At 43.1% G+C, this 20,251-nt stretch overlaps 1 protein-coding gene and 1 non-coding gene across 2 annotated transcripts in view; one reads left to right on the forward strand and one right to left on the reverse strand.

Annotated features, from left to right (window-relative positions):
- Window positions 1-922: 922 nt before the first annotated feature.
- The window catches only part of Pcsk5 (proprotein convertase subtilisin/kexin type 5), a 409,108-nt gene continuing 389,779 nt past the window's right edge, over window positions 923-20,251 (forward strand). Inside the window, exon 1 of the mRNA XM_028770072.1 lies at window positions 923-1,120. Coding sequence (XP_028625905.1) covers window positions 923-1,120 — 198 coding nt within the window. The remainder of the gene's footprint in view (window positions 1,121-20,251) is intronic.
- LOC114623523 lies at window positions 12,555-12,656 on the reverse strand. The gene has a single exon (XR_003711774.1). It is a non-coding gene; the product is annotated as a small nucleolar RNA U13 (small nucleolar RNA).

The following is a 20,251-nucleotide window of genomic DNA, read 5'->3' on the forward strand; positions in this document are numbered from 1 at the left end:
AAAAGCATAAAGAATTAGCGAAGTGAAAAATCTCGAGTTATTTGTTTGGCAATTGAGACACGGGTGACCTTAAAATGCTGTTAGTCCAGGACAGTTAGAGCAGGGATGAACGAATCTTTGCCGTACTTCCCTCTCATTATCGTGTAAATCTTAGACTTTCCAGAGTAACGGAAAATTAATTCAAATCCAGCCTGGCGGAATGAAATGGATAGAAATCAAGACCCGGGAGGCACTCTCCCTTTAGCCCTTTGGGGAGACTGGCCTTCACTGCCCCGACCCTGGAGGTTACAGCAGGGAGAACAGGGAGGCGCTAGGACCTGGGTGGCTCCTGGCTGAGGCCCCGCTCGTGAGGGCGGAGGAGTAGAGGAGGAGGGAGATGTGGGAAAGGAGGGGTGCTGGGGGGCGGGGGAGTCATTTATGCGGAGCGGGCGCCGCTGCCGTCGCCACTCACAGTCCCCGCGCGCTGCTCAGAGCCGGAGGGAGCGCAGCTAGCGGGCAAGCGAGCAAGCGCTGGGAGCCGGGTTCAGCAGAGGGGGCGCCCAGCCGCTGCCTGCGCTCCGGTCTGTCGTCTCCACGGAGCTCCGGGGCCGAAGAGGAGCAAGAAGCAAGCGAAGAGTCCACGAGCGGAGCCGGGAGAGCCCGCGGCGGAGGCGCCAGTCCCACTCCACCGCCTCCCGTGCAAGCCGGGGAGCGATCGCTCACCGCCCCGCCGGCCCAGAGCCCGTCACCCCGGTCCCCGCTGCCCCAGGGATGGTCTAAGAGCCAGAGAGGGGCTCGCTGCTCTGCTCCGCTCCCGGACTCTCCGCCTCCTACCGACCGCTCCCGGCTGCGCGCCCCGCCGGCCCAGGCCGGAGAAGTTAGTTGTGCGCGCCGCTTAGCGCGCGAGCCAGCGGCCGGGCGAAGGCAGCGAAGCGCCGGGACCATGGACTGGGGCTGGGGGAGCCGCTGCTGCCGCCCAGGACGGCGGGACCTGCTGTGCGTGCTGGCACTGCTCGCTGGCTGTCTGCTCCCAGTGTGCCGGACGCGCGTCTACACCAACCACTGGGCAGTGAAGATCGCTGGCGGCTTCGCAGAGGCAGATCGCATAGCCAGCAAGTACGGATTCATCAACGTAGGACAGGTAACCAACCCCCGGTGGCACAGGCTCTGCACCCAGAAGCTAGTCGTTTGGGGGGACTTCTTGTCCCCTCCGCTTCGACCCCTCCCCCTTTTCCAGATGTGCTTCTGCAGCTGCGGGCCCTAACTCTAAGGCGATGCTCTCGCCAGCGCTCTCTTTGCACAGTCACACACATGCCCCGAAGTTGCTGGGATCCCTGTTTAATTTGTTTTTACAAGCAATGAGGAACAGATAGGGTCTGTGGAAAATATAGAGTGTCCTTGGACAGGCTTAGACTCGCCTGGACCTTTGGACCTGGAAAGTCCTGAAGCGCTATTTAGCTTGAGGAAATAGCCCTGCTAGTGGCTGTGGCAGGGAAGGTTGAGACCTTTGGGAGGGCAATGTGTAAGAATGCCCCTGGTTCTAACTGGGAGAGAAAAGCCTGGATTAACCTCTTGGGCCACAGAACTGCTGGGCTCTGGAGAGCTTGGAGTGCAGCGTCTGGACGGGAGGTGGTGGTGGGGAGAGAGGAAGGGGGCGGGACACTGGGAGGGACGCACGGATTTAGGGGGGTCCTGGCTGCTGCCTCTCTTGGCTGGGATCCAAATGTGGGCTCCCGGAGCTGGATGGGGAGGGACCTGGGAGACATTGAAAGCGTCTGGAGTGTTCCGCTCTGGGAACTTAGAAATCTTCTACTGGTGTGGAACCTGGGGTACCCTGTTGTGGCCTGTGGCAGGAATGTTTGGATGAGGTGTGATTGGTGGGTTTTTGTCCCATACTGAGGGAAATGCCAATACATTTTTATGGGACCCTTGGCAGCATCACCGATGATTTGTATTCTGGCCTAAATGGCCTGAATTTCGTCCTCTGTCTTCTTTTCCATGACTCTACCAGAAAGGGGACGGGAGAGGGCTCCGTTAAATGCCCCTCCTAAGGACCTCACAACTTCTTTGAGACTGATCCAAGGAGGGAGCCCTGCCGCGGCTCTGACGCTACTAGAGTTGAGTGTAAAGCCAAGGTGGGAGGGCCATAGGGGCGTTTGGGGGCTTTCACATCGTACTTCAAGGCCGCGGGACGGGAAGGTGCCCATTAATGCTGCTGAAGCAAGAGGGCACAGATGGTTTCTGAGGACGGTTTCCTTAGAACTCCACACCTAGGACAGCGGGATGGTTGGACAGCCCTCGCTCCAGCCACTGGGGGGAAGCGGTCAGGAGCAGAGCTCCTGTGCCTACTTCTAGAAATAAGCTGGGGAGCAGCTGTGAGGGTTCAGAGGACAAGAGGGCGGGCCAGGTCTTGCTCTTTTACCCTTCCTCCTGTAGGGAGGATGTAATTCAGAGAAGCCAGTTCGGTGGAGGACTGAGACCAGGGCAAGGGGCATGGTTTATGTCCTACTCCCCACCCTTTCCCTTGGTCTCCTAAAGATTTTAGGGCACACAGCCAGATTTTGTTGCCAGAGTGCCTGTCACCTGCAGGGGAATTGCCTCTTGGAGTTCTGTTGGCCTCTTCTGTGAAAGATACACAGAGTCTTTTTACAGTTGAGCACTGAATATACCTCCGCGGTGTCAAGGGGAAATGATCTTTTATGAGACATTTTCCATTCAGCCAACATTAAGCATCTTCTCTGCCAGCTGTGTTAGGAAAGCTAAGTTCTCAAAATCACACTTATTTCTTAATTTCTGAAACAATGTTGGTGCGCAGTTGACGAGAGATTAGGAGATTGGGACAGGAGGCTGATTCCCTCATACAAAGCCACAGTGGGGACCTAAGATTCTAGTTCAGGCTGGTTCTTCTGTGCATCTTGTGGATTAGAGAATCTTTCTACCCAATGTACAGAAGGAACAAGTAAAATCCCCATCTCCCTGAATTCTGATTGGGTATCTCAGTACACTGGGAGCAAATACCCGGTCATGGTTCACTAGTATTTAGTTTAGAAGGACCTGGACTTGTTGATTCTAGGATGTTTCTTAACTTGTAAGGATAGAGAGACTCCTGTCCTCCTGGACTCAGAATAGAACTTGGATTGTAGAACCCAACAGCCTCTAGTGAGAGGGGAGAACTGCTCTCTCATCCACTTTAAACAAACAAACATGTCTATAACCTCTACTGACTTTTTACAAAAGCCTTTATAGTGAGGGTCCACAGCTTTTCATGTTAGCAATACTAAGAAAGTTTATATATACATAACATGAAATAGTATTTAATGTAGGTTTTTACAACCCCGCTGTGGAAATACAGCACTCCCAGTAGTTTCAGAGGACCACCGATTTGATGCAATCACTAGTGTAAAAAGATCTGCTATTGTACAGTGTAAAACATTTCCCTACATATCAAAGCTTTGATTGAGATTTAGGCGTGGTAAATTGAGTTCCTGAGATCCTGGCACTGTAAGGGCAGAAAGTATTTCTTATCTTATTCGTCCTTTACTACACTGACCTTTTAACACTTTAGGCATCCTTTTGTTATTCTTTCTTCCCAGCAATAAACCAGATGTGCTTCAGCTTAGGGCAGTAAATAATGTGCAAATGTCTCTGGAATGTTTCCACAGTTTACCCAGTTGTGCTGAGGATTGGAGGTGTTGTCACCTGTGTCACAAGTTGGAACAAGATTATACATACATACATATGTGTGTGTGTATCTGTGTGTGTGTCTTCACTATGATAGTCTAGATGAGTAAGGTAGTGAGTTTTCACCACACTAAAGCTACAATGTTGACTGTCTTGTTAGAAAGAATGCCATTGCAGTGTTTTGTGTAGTACACTAGCATTTAAAGGTAAGATTTCTACAGAAAAGCCTAGGAGGTTCTTTTTCCTGTTCAGGAAAGATAGGACATTCAGAGTACTGGGAAAAGCAAACAGACAGACAAGCACAAAGGACTTCTAGAAGGTGTCAGTTATGAGGATTGCCTTGCTTATGGTTATGGAGATAGCATTATGCTTTCTTGGTTTTCATAGCATGCTTCCATTTTATGAATGGTCTACACTTTAAAATTCTGAAGTGATGCCTAGCCCTAACCATTGTTAGCAGTTGCTAATTTATCAGCGTATATCAAGTTTTGTTTGCTATGTCAGCTGTACAATGCTTGCAGTTGACAAGCTGAGCTCCGACTAGGAATCGGTGGAGTGTCTAGAAATGCTACTATTACAGTGGCTCTCAGCTTGTGGGGTCACAACCCCTTTTTGGGGAGTCCAGCCACCCTTTCACAGGGGTCAGTCACAAGCATTAGAAATATCAGATATTTACATTAGGATTCATAACAGTAACAAAATTATATTTATGAAGTAGCAATGAAAATAATGTTATAGTTAGGGGTCATCACAACATGAGGAACTGTATTAAAGGGTCACAGCATTAGGAAGGTTGAGAATCGCTGCCCTATTGGAATGCCTAAGCGTGAGGGATATGCATGGTTGTTGGCCTGCTTGGTTGAGAAAGAAGCCTTTATTCTCTGGGTCTTTGGGCTAACAGTAAGATTGGATACATATTATCAATTGTAGGTAGACTAAATCTGTATAGGGAGGAATTAATCTCTGGTTATTTGCATCCAGGGAGAGAAGGTCTCTTGAGAAGAGTTGGTCTGCAATGGGTACTTGCTGTGAATTGCCTACCGTCACTGATTCCAAGAGTGAGATTATCAATAATAGTTTTACTTACCAGCAGCCATGGCACATCTTGAGCAAGCCTCCACAAGGATAAAGCCAAATGGAAGCTGTCCTGGGGATTTGCTTTACACAAGGCTGCCCCAGAGAACGTGTGGGTGTGGAGGCTGCAGAGGCTGCATAGTGAGAGTCAGTAAACTTAATGGCACCCCCGTGCCTCCATCTCTAAAGTGATAGATCTTGAGATAATACCGTGAGTTAACTATGCACTGCTCCGCTCAGCACATAGGTTTGTTGAATTCAAACCAGAGGACGAATATTGGAATAAGTGAGACCTAAATGTGATTTAGATACGCCGAAAGAAGGACATTTTTAAAATGGAAGATACAAAATGTAGATATCAGGAAAGTGAATTTTTTTATGGCTAAGTTAGATGAGTTTTGTACACAGGGAGAATGATTTTCTATTTCAGCTAACCATTTAAGACAGTTTAAAAACAGTTTTATGTTGAACTTAAAAGATGAGTGCTGATTTCCCTGGGCAGTACCACCTTCTCTTATTTATCTTTGTTGTAACCTTAAATATAGACCAAGTTTACTCAAGATGGAAGGAAGGAAAGGACAATATGTAAAGGACAAGGGCTAGGTGTGTAGCTTAGTTGGTAATATTATACAAAGAGCTGAGGTCAGTCCTAGAACCACATAAATTGGGCATAGTGGTGCACGGATTGGAAGCTCAATATCATCCCGAGCTATATAATGAATTTGAACCCAGCCTGGGTTCACCCCACGACACACCCTCTAAAACCGAAAATATCTGAAGACTAACTATATGATAAAGAGTTTTACCTTAGCACATTATGTTAAATCCTGCTTGAATCTAAATGTTAAAAGTGAATCTTATTTATACTTCTCAGGTAAGCAGGAAATTACCTTGAGCAGGAAGAACCTTGCTCAAAGCTGTCATGAAGCAGCCTGATTTCTTGATTAATTTTGACCTGTGAATAATAGGATTCTTAAGTACAGATGAATGTTGGAGAGGGAGTTCTGGGTGTTCATGGATAGCGTAGAAATAGGAGATGTGGCTAGCCTGATCAGCTGTATGCGAGTGGACTGTGTTCTCCTAATAAATCTGTAGGCATTTTGTAAATAGGAGGGTAAATGGATGGTTAATCCCACTTTGGTCAATAGATGATACATCTGGCCTTGCATAGGGCAGGTCTTCACACTCAAGAACCTTAGCCCTGCCTTGGCCAGTTGCTTTCTCATGTCTGTTTCTTCTGATGAGACTGAACCAGAGCAGGGAAACCTTAACTGGACAAAGTCATCAAAGGCCATGGCTTGATGATGATGGAGTGTGTGGTGGGGAGGGGTCTGCTGTATTAACCTCATAGGCAAAGGGCTTATATGAGTCCTTTGGGGTTCTGTTTAAACTTCTGAAGAGCTTTCTTCCTCTCTCTCTCTCTCTCTCTCTCTCTCTCTCTCTCTCTCTCTCTCTTTCTCTCTCTCCTTCCTTCCTTCCTTCCTTCCTTCCTTCCTTCTTTCCTTTCTTTCTTTCTTTCTTTCTTTCTTTCTTTCTTTCTTTCTTTCTTTCTTTCTTTCTTTCTTTCTTTCTTTTGTGAGCCCCAAAGCCATTGAATTTCCCTTATCACAAATCTTTCACAGGCTTATATCCAAAGGTTTTAGCTTGAAAGGTCAGCCAGAAAAGCAGCATAGTATGCTGCTGGGAAAATATCCAGAGAAAGGGAGTCCTGATCCAGAAATACCCCTTGGGATGGGAGGGGTATTTGTGCTATTGGTTCAAGTTCTGTGGAGTAGAGCCTGCACTCTCCCCAAGCAGAATCATCTCCAGGTATCCTTTTGCCTTGCAACATTACTCAGCTCATTCAGGTTGGTTCAGTGACACACTGACTTTGGCTTCCTGTGTGATAAAAAAGGATGCCTGCAGACATCCATGCATGCTAGAAGATGCACACATGCAGTGATGTTTATGTATTATATGTAAAAATAAATGTTGCACATAGTTAAGAGGGAAATTACTTGTGTAGTGTTCTCATTAGTTTCTATAGTACGCATCTCTGCATCTGAGAGTACCAAAGAGGGCAATTAATATCAGTAAGTGTGTTGATTTGAGTGAGTTCTGGGAGAAAGACGAGAACAGGAAGAAAACAAGAGTAGGAGTGTGTGTGTGTGTGTGTGTGTGTGTTTTCTTTTCTGAACTAACCTGACCCTCTGTTCCTTATTTATAAAATAGGACACCACTGTTCAGCTCTTTTAGGGGAATTGCTAAAACCAGTACTGATAGGGAAGATGAATATTTGGCTAAAATAGTGCTCTAAAAGCATTTTATGTTCTATAAGGACCCTTGAGAGTGACAGGTTCTGCTCAAAGGAAAATGAATGGATATTGTGGCCACTGGGGTTTTGGGGAGTGGAATAGTTGTGATTTTCCTTTATGATGTAACTGGGGACAAACAGGAGAATAGACAGCATTGTACCTGATTTCCCTAAAAGGATACTGAAGGCTACCTAAACTTCTACCCAAGAGCCATGAACACAGTTTTGAGCTTGAGATTCAAAACAGCAGGTTACATTTTGTATAGAACTTATGTGGTTTATACTTTAAAAGGAAAAAAAAACTGATCAGCAGCTAAGTCTCCTGGTTGGACAGACCTGGTGTTTACCCATTATATAGAGAGTAGGGGCTACAAAAAACAAAATTCCAGCTTCTTAATTTAACTCCACTGTGAATGTGTATTAAATAAGAGTGGGGAAATAATTGAAGGCCTATAAAGAAGGTGGAGGGAACCATCTCCATTACAGATGTTCAGAACCCAACTTATGTCACTTGAATACACCATGGCAAGCAGATGAGGACCCAGGGAATTTACCAGTTGAAACAGTCCTACCTGACTCAATGCACAGTTCTGAAAACAGCAGGTGACTTTTTTTTTAAACAGAGTTTATGTTGTCTATACTGTTTTTTTTTTAAATAGAAGAACCTATCCTGAACTGAACTAACATCCATTAATTGCAACACTTTTTGTTTTATTACAGAAACATTAATGAGTTTAATCTCAATAGTGTTCACAATCCAGGTAGAGGTTTGTTTACATAAGGCACATTGGCATGTGTGCCTCCTAGTAAATTTGCAAGCATTATGTGCCTTCTTCATGTGAAGAATTGTGAATTCTGAATCTCTACAGCCGAATTGTTTTGTTCTGTTTTAAAGACTGATTGTGGGCTTGTCTAGCTCAAAAGCCAGAGGTGATGCTAACATCTGTGACTTTCTGTTTCCCTATGTTAGCTTCAATCTCAGGCAAATGTTTTCCACAAAGCCTCAAAGGTCATGTGAGTCTTAGTAATTCTTTTACCCAGAAGTGGCATTAAGCCCACAAAAGGAAGGTAGTGTGATCTGATCATTGAATGGGGTCATGTACCCCACATTTAGGCCTGTCATTTGTCCAAGGGGATAGTGGCTCATGGGTGGGTCATCTTCAGCCACATGTCTAGCTTTGAAGCAAGTGAAATGTTGATCTCTGCTGGCAGTCCAACATTTAGAGAGGGGAAGTTCCCTAAAGGAAAATGAAATTCTATTATGAGAATAAGAGAAAACAGATGTGGGACAGGGAATGACCCCACTACTGATATGATTACATAGGCCATAATGCTTAGGCTAGCTCCAACATTACCAGGAAGGATTATCCTGTGTTTACTATGATTAGTTATACTAAGTTCTATGAAGCGAGAATACAGCACATGTTGCTTCAACAAACATGTGCCTCTCCCAAGGTCTACAGATTGTGAGATGTTTTCTAGGACTAGGGAGTTTTACTTCCAGCAGTCATTCAGTGGAGCAGTGGAGACCTGTCCACTTAGTATGGTCCAGTCATGCCTGGGGAGTATTCATAGTGAACTGGAGGAAGCAGATGAACATAAAGGTTATTACTGATAGTAAAATTGGAAAGATTTTGAAGTTCCTGAGGAAATATATTCAGTAGATTTTGGTGACTAAGTAGAAGTGTGGTTTGAGGGAGAATGAATGTCAGGACAGCTGCAATTATAGCCTCAGGACCTGAAGAATGTGGAGTCATTTGTACCATTTGAACAATCCACGGGAGCATAGGTTTTAGTGTGTACAGATATATATATATATATATATATGTGTGTGTGTGTGTGTGTGTGTGTGTGTGTGTGTGTGTGTGTGTGTCTATATATATGTAAATGCATACACATATAATGAAAAGCAAGTAAGTCTGTCATTCTTCACATCCCTGCCCCTATAATTTAATTTTAAAAAATATTTTATTTTTAAAATTTTGTGTTTTTACATTTTAAATTGAAAATTTATCTTTTTGTGCCTGTGTGGATGTATCAGACTGTAGTAGGCAGAAGCATCAAATTCATCTGGAGCTGAAGTTACAGATCATTGACAGCTGCCCAACACGGGTGCTGGGAACTGAACTTGGGTTATCTGCAAGAGCTATACATACTATTGCCCTTTGAGGCATCTCTTCAGCCTATTTACTTTTTAACAGGATACTTAAAATCTAGCCTTTTGGCTGGCACTTTTCAATAAATAATAGATACTGTATATTTTCCTTTAGTGTTCCTGTTATCCGTGAAATCCCTAAGTGTTTCATCATCTGTAACTCTACCGTTTTTGACTTTTGCATATCATTTCCTCTTCCTTCTCATTCATGATACCTACTATTCTAGTCTGTTTCTCAATGGCTTGCTTCCCCACCCTCTTCAGAGTCTACACACAAATGAGATCATTGACATTATATGAAAGGGCAGGCGTAATGAAATTTCCTACGGGTAGGAGAGTATTTAGCCTAGGAAAGAAGTAAAGATCTCTGGAGGTAGATTTTACCCTTCGTCCACCTCCACACTCACTGTGGAAGTTTGTAGGAAGTGAACTGTGAACATGAATTGCTGAGGGGCAACACATGGCTGGAGAAGGGGGGGACTGTGAAAAAAGGTGGAGGAATGCCCTCATTTAGGAAGCAAAGGAGAAAGGCAATGGACAAAGAGAAGGCAGCGCAGGAAGGTGCTTTCTAAGAGGTCCTGAAAGAAAGAATGAGTCCACCGGGTCCACAGCAATGAGTTGTGCTATGGGAGAATCCATCATGGTGGGAATGAGTAGAGTTCTTAGGCAGTGCTCTATTTCACATTGGGATGGAGTTGGGTTTGAGCCCATGAAGAGCACGTGCAAAGCCATTACATGCACTTCTGCTGAGTTTTCTATCAGTCTGTCCTCTCTCTCCATCTTTTTCTCACCAACATACTGTACTTAAGACATAGATCTAGGATCAAAGATCTTTGAGCCCTAATGCTATTACTTCCAACCTGGAAGTCCCTAGGCGATCATCTTAAGCTTTCTCTGCCTCAGTTTCTTCTTGTGTGAAGAGAGATAACATTTCCTTCTCACAGGATTGCTGTGAGGATTAAGAAAAATAGCACTGACACAGGTTGCACGATTAATAAATAAGAAATGTCACTTAATCTTTCCTTTTAAGTTGTCTTAACCTTCAATAACTTAGTTCACTCTATTAATTTCTTTTCATGGATGCTGTCACTTTCAAACATGTTTGAGATTAGAAAAAAAGATCGCCACCATGCGTGTGTGGCACATTTGCACACATACAAACACACATACACAAACACACACACACAACAAACATTTGGTTCTTTATTTTTCTACTAGCCAGTGAGCTCTTTGGACACAGTTCAGTGCTTCATTTACATTTATGTCCTTAGCACACGGAACAACACAAAGCATAGTAGAGTGGTTATGTTAGAATGGAGGTACAAAGAGCTTCAGTAGAAGGATACATTTAGGAAAAAGAGATGTTGGTGCCTCTGAATTCTCACAGGAATGATGAACCAGAGGTGCTCATGTTGTAATGGAAACAAAGTGATGTACAGAGTGGTCCTGATAGCATCAGCCACTGAACAGGAGAAGGGTGCACGCAAAGCAATGGGGACTGTGGAAGTGATGTCTGTATGCTCCTGTGTTTGAAATATTTTTAGAAAATTCATAAAATAAGATAAGCCACTTTAAAACAAATTTCCAAATAGCAACATGGTTATTTGTTGCTCATACTTAGAGCTCAGTAGGTATCGATTAAACAGACGAGTAAAAGAAATGAATCATTGATTAGTTTTGTATCATTTTGCCCTTCATATCAGAGGAATGGAATTTGCCAGGTTAGAGGGAAAGGAAAAAGAGACTCTGTGGGTACTAGGGCCCTAGCCCTGGATCACAAGAATACTGTTTTGAAATGACTGAACAGTATCTAGATGGAGAGGTAACTGGTGGGGACCCAGGAATAGGGTGGGCATAGGGCTCTAATCAATAAACTAATGACTAGAGCCATTCCCAAGGGGTTTTGTTGATGTTGTTTATTTGAAAGAGGGTCTCTGTCTATCCTGGCTGGCCTGGAGCTTGGAGTAATCCTCCTGCTTCTACCTCATTAGTGAAGGGATTATAAACATGGGCCACTATATGCATATGCCCCATCCCAGAGGGTTTTCATAAGCTTCTCCCTGTTACAGTTCTGTTTGATAATAAGGTCCAAGGTGTGGCACAGGTGAGATGGTGCAGCTGGGAGTGGTGGCTTAGAAGAGGTCCATAAGCTGAGGCTGAGAGACTGGAAAGGGTTATCAGTGTGGGATAGATGGGGATTGAAGTGGTTTGGGCTGGTAGACCCTCTGCGCTGATAAATGTAGAGGTCACCTCACATTTCAAGTCTCCTTCGATAAATGTAGACATTATCTCTGCTTTCTGCTACTGTGTGCTATTATTTGCACTGCAGGTCTTGTACCAACTTAAGGGATAAAGACAGACACATAGGTGATTGCTTTTAACTCCCAATGTGTGTGGTTTTTTTTCTCTTTATTTGACTTCAAAACTGAAGCTTGCATTGAGCACTGAATATAGACAGAACCATGTACACAGAGATTGTAAGACCAGAGAAAATACTTAGGTTGATTTTTTTTTCTTTTGGTGTTATAGCTTTTCCTGAGGAGCCAGGAACAAATGTATCTTCATCACAGATAGGGCACACGTGACAACCCAAAGACACTTTTCTATTTCAATGTCTTTTACTGGACTAGTGTGTTTATTGGGGTTACTACTTGTAGCAGCATGAGTGGGGGGTATTTGCAGAAGTGTGGATGAAGCTGTATCACCAAAAAAACCCATCTGAACATGAGTGACCACTCAAGAAAAAACTATACATCGGAAGCACCCTGTACAACTTGCAGACAGGCCCACTAAAGAGTCCTCTCTCTGATAGATTACTGCTTGGGGAAGGGTTTTGTGAATCTTGTGAGTTTCCTGAGCCTTGTGAGTTTCGTTAGTTTCCTGGATCTTATGACTCACATTCTTTCCTTCAGAAAGGAGGAGTTCAATTTGGAGGCAGTAGCTATTTGGCTTTGAAGAACTGGTCTTAAAATGGAGTCCAAGATTCCCTGTTTCTCTTTACGGAGTCTAGACTGACTCAAACTCATAGAGATCCTCCTGTATCTGGCTCCCATGTAGGGATTACAGATCAGGCGTTATTTTACCACTCTTGCTTTAAAGTACTATGTCATATATATTTTACTACAGCTTAGGTAGTAACATAGCGCTTTCTATCTCTGAGTTATGATAAATAATTATAATTTATTCACATGTCACATAGCCTACCACATATATATTTTACACACACACACACACACACACACACACACACACACGTGTATATGAACATGTTGCTTTATGTATTCTTGTCCTAAGTTTGACTACCTGTAGGATATGAATTTTAGATTTATTTATAGAGTGTACTTTTTATAATATAGAACCATTTTTTTTTCATGTCAGATAGGTAATGTGTGACATCAAAACAAGGTGTGAGGGAGGAATGTCACATACTGATGTGAACATCCAATCTTCATGCTTAGGAGACAAAAAAAAAATCAGTAATGTAGCATTTTAAGATTGCTCTATACAATAGGTTAATCTTGTTTGCATTTTTATGTTAATCTGTATGTTAATTTAGAGTTAGAATTACAAAGGAAGCATTAAGTTCCTAGTGTAATTTTCTGTGCATTATCTGAGTGGTTAATTCTCTCTTGGGAAAATTACATTTTGGATACCATGCCAGCATTGAAATCAGATGTATTAAAAGCAGGCTTTTTCTTGATGGTTTTCCTGGCATTCCAAGTAAGCCTCCCTCTGTCTGTCAGTCAGTCAGTCTGTCTGTCTGTCTGTCTGCCTGCTTGCCTTTGTCTCTGTCTCTGTCTCTCTCTGTCTCTCTCTCTGTCTCTCTGTCTCTCTCTGTCTCTCTCTGCCTCTCTCTCTCTCTCTCTCTCTCTCTCTCTCTTCTCTCTGTCTCTCTGTCTCTCTGTCTCTGTCTCTGTCTCTCTCTCTCTCTCTCTCTCTGTGTGTGTGTGTGTGTGTGTGTGTGTGTGTATGTGTTAGGGGTGAGAGAGCTTTGAAACCATCAGTTTCAAAGCTCTTTGAAGAAAAACTTATTGGTAGGGCTGATTCTCTTGTAATAATATTCATAGAGAAAAGATTTGATTTTTTTTCTATACTAAGACACTGTTACAGCTGGGAAAATATTACATTCTCTCCATATTGATGTTCCCAGGCTTGTGTCTTGTTTTCTCTAATTGAAATTTCTCAACCCAAAATAAAGCTTGGTCATGCACACAAGTTAGGATAGAGTGCAGGGAGGGGAGATAATCCCAGAACCTTTAACATTGTAGTCAAATATCCATAACTTAAAATTAGAAGGGTGATGCTTGCTTCTGATGTTAACTGGAAGGTTTAGATACCCCAGCTTTGGGCACCCTGCATTACTGGCAAATGAAGGCCTCCCTCTTTGGGTTTAGTCTTGTTAATAAAAGAATTTTAAAATGGACTCAGGGGAAGCTCAAAGACAATTTTTATTTGAGTTTGGGAGTAAACAGAGGGCAAGCTATAAATCATTGCAGTAGTAGAATACGCACTGAGGAGCCTTGGGGGGAGAATCTGTAGAGAAAGGAGAGAGGAAGCAGTTCCTGCCTTTTGAGTTAGGCTGGAATGCTCAGCAGTGGAAGTCAGCAAGCAGCCATGTGGCAGCAAATGCCTGTGCAATGGAAGGTGAGTAGCTTCAGAGACAGAATGAGAAAGCCTGGAGTGGCGCCGTAGAAAACGTGCTTAGTTGTCAGCCGTTATCTGAAAGACAGATTGAAAATAAGAAAAAATTATGCTTTTTTGAGTAATGACTAAGAAAATGGGTGGAATTAACAGAGCTACATAGCCATCTTCAAAGCTTTGTAAGTAACTTTTGGTGTCTTCTTAGTCTGAACTGTCCAGTGAATTTCTCTCTTTATCTCTGAGACTATTTATTTTAGCTACACTAAATGACAGTTCATGAGTGTGTGTGTGTGTGTGTGTGTGTGTGTGTGCATGTCTCTGTGTGTGTGTGTGTATATGTGTGCATGTCTGTGTGTCTATGTGTGTGTGTCTGTCTTTCTTTCTCCGTGTGTGTGTCTGTGTGTCTATGTATCTGTCTGTCTGTCTCTCTCTCTCCGTGTGTGTATGTGTGTGTGTGTGTGTGTGTGTGTGTGTGAGAGAGAGAGAGAGAGAGAGAGAGAGAGAGAGAGAGAGGGAGAGAGGTAGAGAGGGAGAGAGTGCATGTGTGATGTGTGTGTATGTATTGGGGGTGGAAGTAGTAGCAAGCATAAATATCAATGCTTTCTAAGAAAAAAAATTGTAGACTGCTTAGGATTTGTTACAGGAACCTTGAAAGTAGTATGCTAAATGAGACAGTCATATTATTCTGTTTATGCAAAATTCACATTTACAAATCTGTTGAAGCAGAAGGGAAGAATTGATGAGAAATGCTACTCAAAATGTCATTTAATTGATTGTCCTGTCCTCTCGCTGTTTTCTAAGAGAGGGTCAGATATCCCAGACTGACCTCAAACAAATACTGTGGAGACCAAGGATGATCCTAAACTCCTGCTCCTCCTGACTCTACCTCCCAAGTGCTGGGATTTACAGTCAATTGACACTATATATAGTAGTATTTCCCTTTTCAATATTTTTGGATAAACCACTGGATAGTACGTGTCTTAGTTAGGGCATCTTCGCCTGTGATAAAAACCCAGTGTCCAAAAGCAACTAGGGGAGGAAAGTGTTTATTTCATCTTGTAGTTCTCAGATCATACTCCATTACTATGGGGAAGTCACAGCAGGAATGTGGAGGCAGAAGCTGAGGTAGAAGTCATAGAGGAACACTGCTTACTGGCCTGCTTCTTATGGCTTGGTCAACCTACTTCTTGTATGACTCAGGACCACCTGTCTAGGGTTTGCACTGCCCACGGTGGGCAGGACACTTCTACATCCATCATTAAGCAAGAAAATGCGCTACAAACTTGTCTATAGGTCACGCTGATGGAAGCTTTTTCTAAATTCAAATTCATTCTTCCCAGATATGTCTAGGTTCACAAAAATATACTCAACAAGAACAGTATGCTTTGTATGACAAAAGTGTATGATTGATAGCATCTATGTATAAAGCTGTGAGGATAATTAAAATACCTATTTGTCAACCATTCTTGTGAGCAAAACCCTGCCAAATTTGCTTATTCTGGTTAAGTTTATCTTAGATTGGAGGAAGGCAAACTATAAACCACAGTGACATAAGTAAAATAACTTGTAAGTGCTGTTAGAAAGTAAATACGTTAGTAGATTAAGAAGCGATGCAGAGAGAATGAACACCTTTCAGATGGACACTAGAGAGGCACGTGCAAGAGGAAAGAATGAATTAGCTACCTGAATGTTAAGAGGGAGCTATCCACAAGGCTGTCAGCAGGGGGATGAGCTCAATCTAGAGGCACACAAAATCCCCAAGGAGGAGACCATGAATGAGAAAGCTATAGTAGAGCTTGAGATGGCTGCTAGTATGTCTCTGTGCTGAAGTCACTAGGAGTTCTGGTATCTGATACATGAAGACAAGTGCCTTCGGCATTTCATGATTTCCTCCCACTTGTCTTGAAATACCTGTGTCATCTTGCTTCCTACTCTGCCTCTTAAGAGAGCCTAACGGAGCATTGCTTTCTAGACTCCCTCCACACTTTCCTGCTTCTGTACCCTGTCTTTGTGCTCAGAATGTTCACCTGACCATTGCTCCTCAAAATACTGTCATCTCAAAATCATGCCTTTATCTGGCCTGGAAGTGTAACTAAACACAACATCTAGGCAAAATTCCTGTGAGCTTTTCAACAAATCCATCCCTATTGGGTTTTCTCTTTTGGGCCTTAGTGCAATTGGGTTTTAATTCCTTGGTTTCTTCTACATAGGGTGGGGTGGGGGGTACCTAATTATTACTTTATTTTATAGCATGCTACATGGTGTCTCACTCCTTAGAAACAGTCATTATATTAGTTGAATCCTAAAACATTTACAGACATGTGCTACTTGTGCAAAATAAATCTGAACATAGAGAAAGTTTTCTAAAGCGTTTATAACACAGCCAATGAGGAAGGCTGGTCAGGACAAAGTGTTTGATAAAGGAGTGGAGTTAAGAAATCAATGATATAGGACTTTAAAACTCTGGCTTCCTGGAAAATAGGCAGCATTTATCTCTTACTGTGTCTGACCTTGGCATTGTCCTTGAAGTCATTCTGATTCTTGACTCTCAGCGATATTTGTGTGATCATTGAAGTACTCAGAATGACAGTATCCACTGCGAGAGCCAGGTCCCAGTTCACCCTGGGAACAGGCTTGCTTCTCCATGGATATCAGTGAGCACCAAGAGTCTGCTGACTGTGATAACTGCCCTGAATATGGCTGTGGATGTCTGGTGTCTGCTGGGACAGTGAAAAAGAAGCATAGAGCCTTCCCGTCAAAGAATGGGCCAGTGGTAAGAGAACAGTTTCAGGTACAGGCAGATCTACTGTCTTCGCAGAAACAGTGAAATGACAAAAAGCAAACAAAAAACAACTAGATACAGCATATTGAAGGTCCTTGAAGCTCCCTGGAAGATAGCCGTGAAATCTTCTGATGGTCATAGATACAGGGCAGGGCCAAGCCGGATTGGTTGCTTTGGAAGGCCAAAAGTCTGAAGTTAAATCTTCATGAAAGGGAGGATTGGATTGCACGCTCTAGAACAAACAGACATAAATTAGCCCTGTAGCTTAGACCATGAGGAGTGGCTTCTGAAATATCCTGGGAGATAGGAAACAAACTCAGGACAAATAGAACAAACATTCATTGGGAGTTAACTCCCTTTAATTACAGAAAGAACATTCTTTTGGTTGAGTGACATGGCTAGAAGCCAATCTCTCAACAGAGATGGGTCTCCCCATTTGACCTATCTAGGGCTGGAGGATCCAAGCCTCAAATGACCAGGCCCTTGGGCTCAGGCACATAGAAGGGAAGATGCGTGATTTCCTGGGTTTCATGAAAGGGAGATGAGAAAGAGTTTTCCCATGGGATGTGTGATTTAAGACTAGAACAAATTTCTTCCTCTGATGTGATGCATCTCAGTGGAAAGACTCTTCCATTCTTTGCTCAGACTCCTGAAAGCCTTAACCTATCCTATCCTACTGTCTTCTCTCCTGGTCATTCAGCATTCAGAACTTCACTCACCCTCTTTTGCTATTCCTTGCAAATGAACTGCCATGTGCATTTTCAGTGTCTGAAAACTGTCAGGCTCAGATCCTTCCTTTATTCAAGGGCCACTTGCATGGCTGAAATTATCTGTTGGCTAAAATATCCAGTATTTAAACTGTTATTAAACCTTGCATGCTTCATTTGACATTTTTATCAAGCATGTAGTTTATCTTTCCTGTTTTATTTCTTTCTATTTGTTATTATTTCAGAGAGAGAGAGAGAGAGAGAGAGAGAGAGAGAGAGAGAGAGAGAGAAACAGTACTGTACTGGATAATGAACCCAGGACTTTATGCATCTAGGCAAGAAAACTATCACTGAGCTCTACCAGCCTTTTTGAATTTTTTGAGACAGGATCTCACTAAGTAGTCCAGGCTGACTTTGAACCCATTCTGTAGCCATGGCAGATCTTGAACTTGTGGTCCTCCTGCCTCGTTTTCCTGAGGTCTGATCTAGCCAGTAATTCCTTTAAAGACAGGGTTTTGGTATGGTCCATCTTCAAATGCCATGTGACGCTTAGAAGGTTGCTCAGCAGTTGAAATGGGCTCAGAAATGCATTCTGCAATGTACAGATGACAAGTCAGGGAGACATTACAGACCACTCAAGGCATTGTTGCCCGTGGTGTGATAAGTTGTGGATTTTTGGAGTTACATATGCACAAGTGAAATGTGAACAGAAGTGACACATGTCCCTTCATTAACAGTCAGTAAGTGACTCCTGGTGATGGTCATCTGTCTGGGTGACTGGCAGACCTCCAGGTGGTAGATGCTTCATTAGTCTGGCTTCTTGAGGGGGGGGCATCTCATAAGGAGCTAGTGCACAGTGGGCATATGACACAAGCTAGAGATAACCTTGGAGGTTTCAATTGCTTAGTTTCTTAGGTCATCTGTTTTTGTATCAGAACCTGGTGGATTAATGCACAAGTCCAATCTTAATGGTTTTCTTCGTAGTCTTGTACACAGTATAGGATAAGATCTGTGATAGAAAGGGACAGGGGAAGGATTAGGAGAAGCATCGTTGTTTTAGAGGAAGTCCTAAGTAACAGCAGCATATTTCCCAAACCAGAAATTCAAAAGGCAGATAACTAGGTTTTTGCCCATATGTAGACACTGGATTCCCTTGTTTAGAGGAAATATATACTCCCCAAAAGGGGTTTGGAAGATCCTGGAACTCAGTTACTCTAATAAGTTGCTTTTCGGACGGCTTACTATACTGAGATTTGGAGTGTGAGTTCAAATGTAGCTGTCCATGACTGAAACCTGTTCAAAAATGTCAGGGCTTTTTTAATCCCCACTCTTGGAAAGAAAAACATTTAGTGTGTTACAGGTTATCCTTTCATTGTATTTTAATTTTATATTTAAAAAAATTGTTTTTGTAGTGCCACCTACTTGAAAGGCTGTGGCTAGAGGATCATTAGAGCCTGGGAACTCTGGGCCACTCTGAAATATAGTGATGCTTAAGCTCAAAAGAAAGATTATTAAACAGGGGCAGAACAGTCTTGCTGCTTGTCCATAGCGCCTGACTGTGCTTTCCCCAAGATGTTACTGTGCTGCGGGACACCCACTGCTGCAGAATCCACAGGAGTCCGTGGTCCCTCTCCAGGGGGTGCTCTGTTCTCCTGGTTGGAGACCCGACTTCACAGCATGTGGGATCTTGCCTTCCCTGATGTATGTGATGTAGACACGGTAGGGAACACCTGACATGTGAAAAGCAGTGGCCCAGAGTCTACTCTCCAACTGTTGAACCGAGTCCAAAGCAGCAGATTTTTCTTCTTTGGCAAGATGGAGCTGAAGCAATGTGCAGGGATTTGGTTTGCCGATTCCCAATCTGCTAAAAAAAACGGGAGTAATTTAAAATGGGGAGCATATATGCTTCATAATGTGGAAAAGACTCCAAAGGTCACCTGGCTTACTGTCTTAGGCAAGCTGAGCACTGTGAGGCTTAATGGATTTTGGGGGTTTGTTTTGTTAAGTTGACATATTACATGTGGACATACACATCTCCATACTCTTTTATTAATATAGAAAAAAATTGATTTTGTTCAAGAAAAAACTGAAAACTAAAGATAGTAGTGAACCCTGAAAGTCTTTTCGGCTACTCTCTATCCCTGAAGCATAGATGTATCTTCAAAAGTGCCGCATTGATTTCACTTTGAGTTTTCCCCTTTGCCAGCATTCTGCCCTTCTCTATTCATTGAAAATGTTTTAAAATACCCACACTTTGCTGAGGGCCGTCCCAAGCCCTCACTAGTAGTGACACATACTAGCAGGGACACACACTAGCAGGGGTCACACAGTCTCATTGCACTTGGGAACTTTCATACTCATGTGCAGCGTATCTTCTTGCTTCAGAATAAATTGCTCATACTTAGCTCAAAATCACAATCCCTATTTCTTTTGAGGCTGTGAATTAATTGGTAGATTATTTAAAATTTAGTGGGTCAGTGGGGCCTGGCTAACGTACAATGGCTTTTCTCATTTCTCTAGGAATTGCTACCCTAGCGTGCAAATCCCTTTCAATTTTCTATTTGTGTTTTGTTTGCAACTATCCTATAGATCAAAGCAAGTCATAGTACTAATTGAAACTTCAAGAAGTAGAGATATAAGCCTCATCTCTTGGTAAGGGGAAACATGACTCATAGTGTCTGGATTTTTCAGTGCCTCGGTTAATTAGACAGTAAAAGGTGTGTTGGGTGATGCTAAGTACTAAGAATAGAAAATAGGGAAAGGAAGCTGAGATGTGGGTTAAGCACTTGGGAAGTGGAGGCAAAAGGATCAGGAGTTTAGGGCCAGCCTGGGCTATATGAGACCTTTGAATAAAAGGTAGGGAGGGGAAAGGTGGGAGGGAGGAAAGAAAGAAGGAAAGAAGGAAGGAAAGAAGGAAGGAAAGAAGGAAGGAAAGAAGG

Source organism: Grammomys surdaster, unplaced genomic scaffold (genome assembly GCF_004785775.1).
Source record: "Grammomys surdaster isolate TR1022 unplaced genomic scaffold, NIH_TR_1.0 198, whole genome shotgun sequence".
NCBI lineage: Eukaryota > Metazoa > Chordata > Mammalia > Rodentia > Muridae > Grammomys > Grammomys surdaster.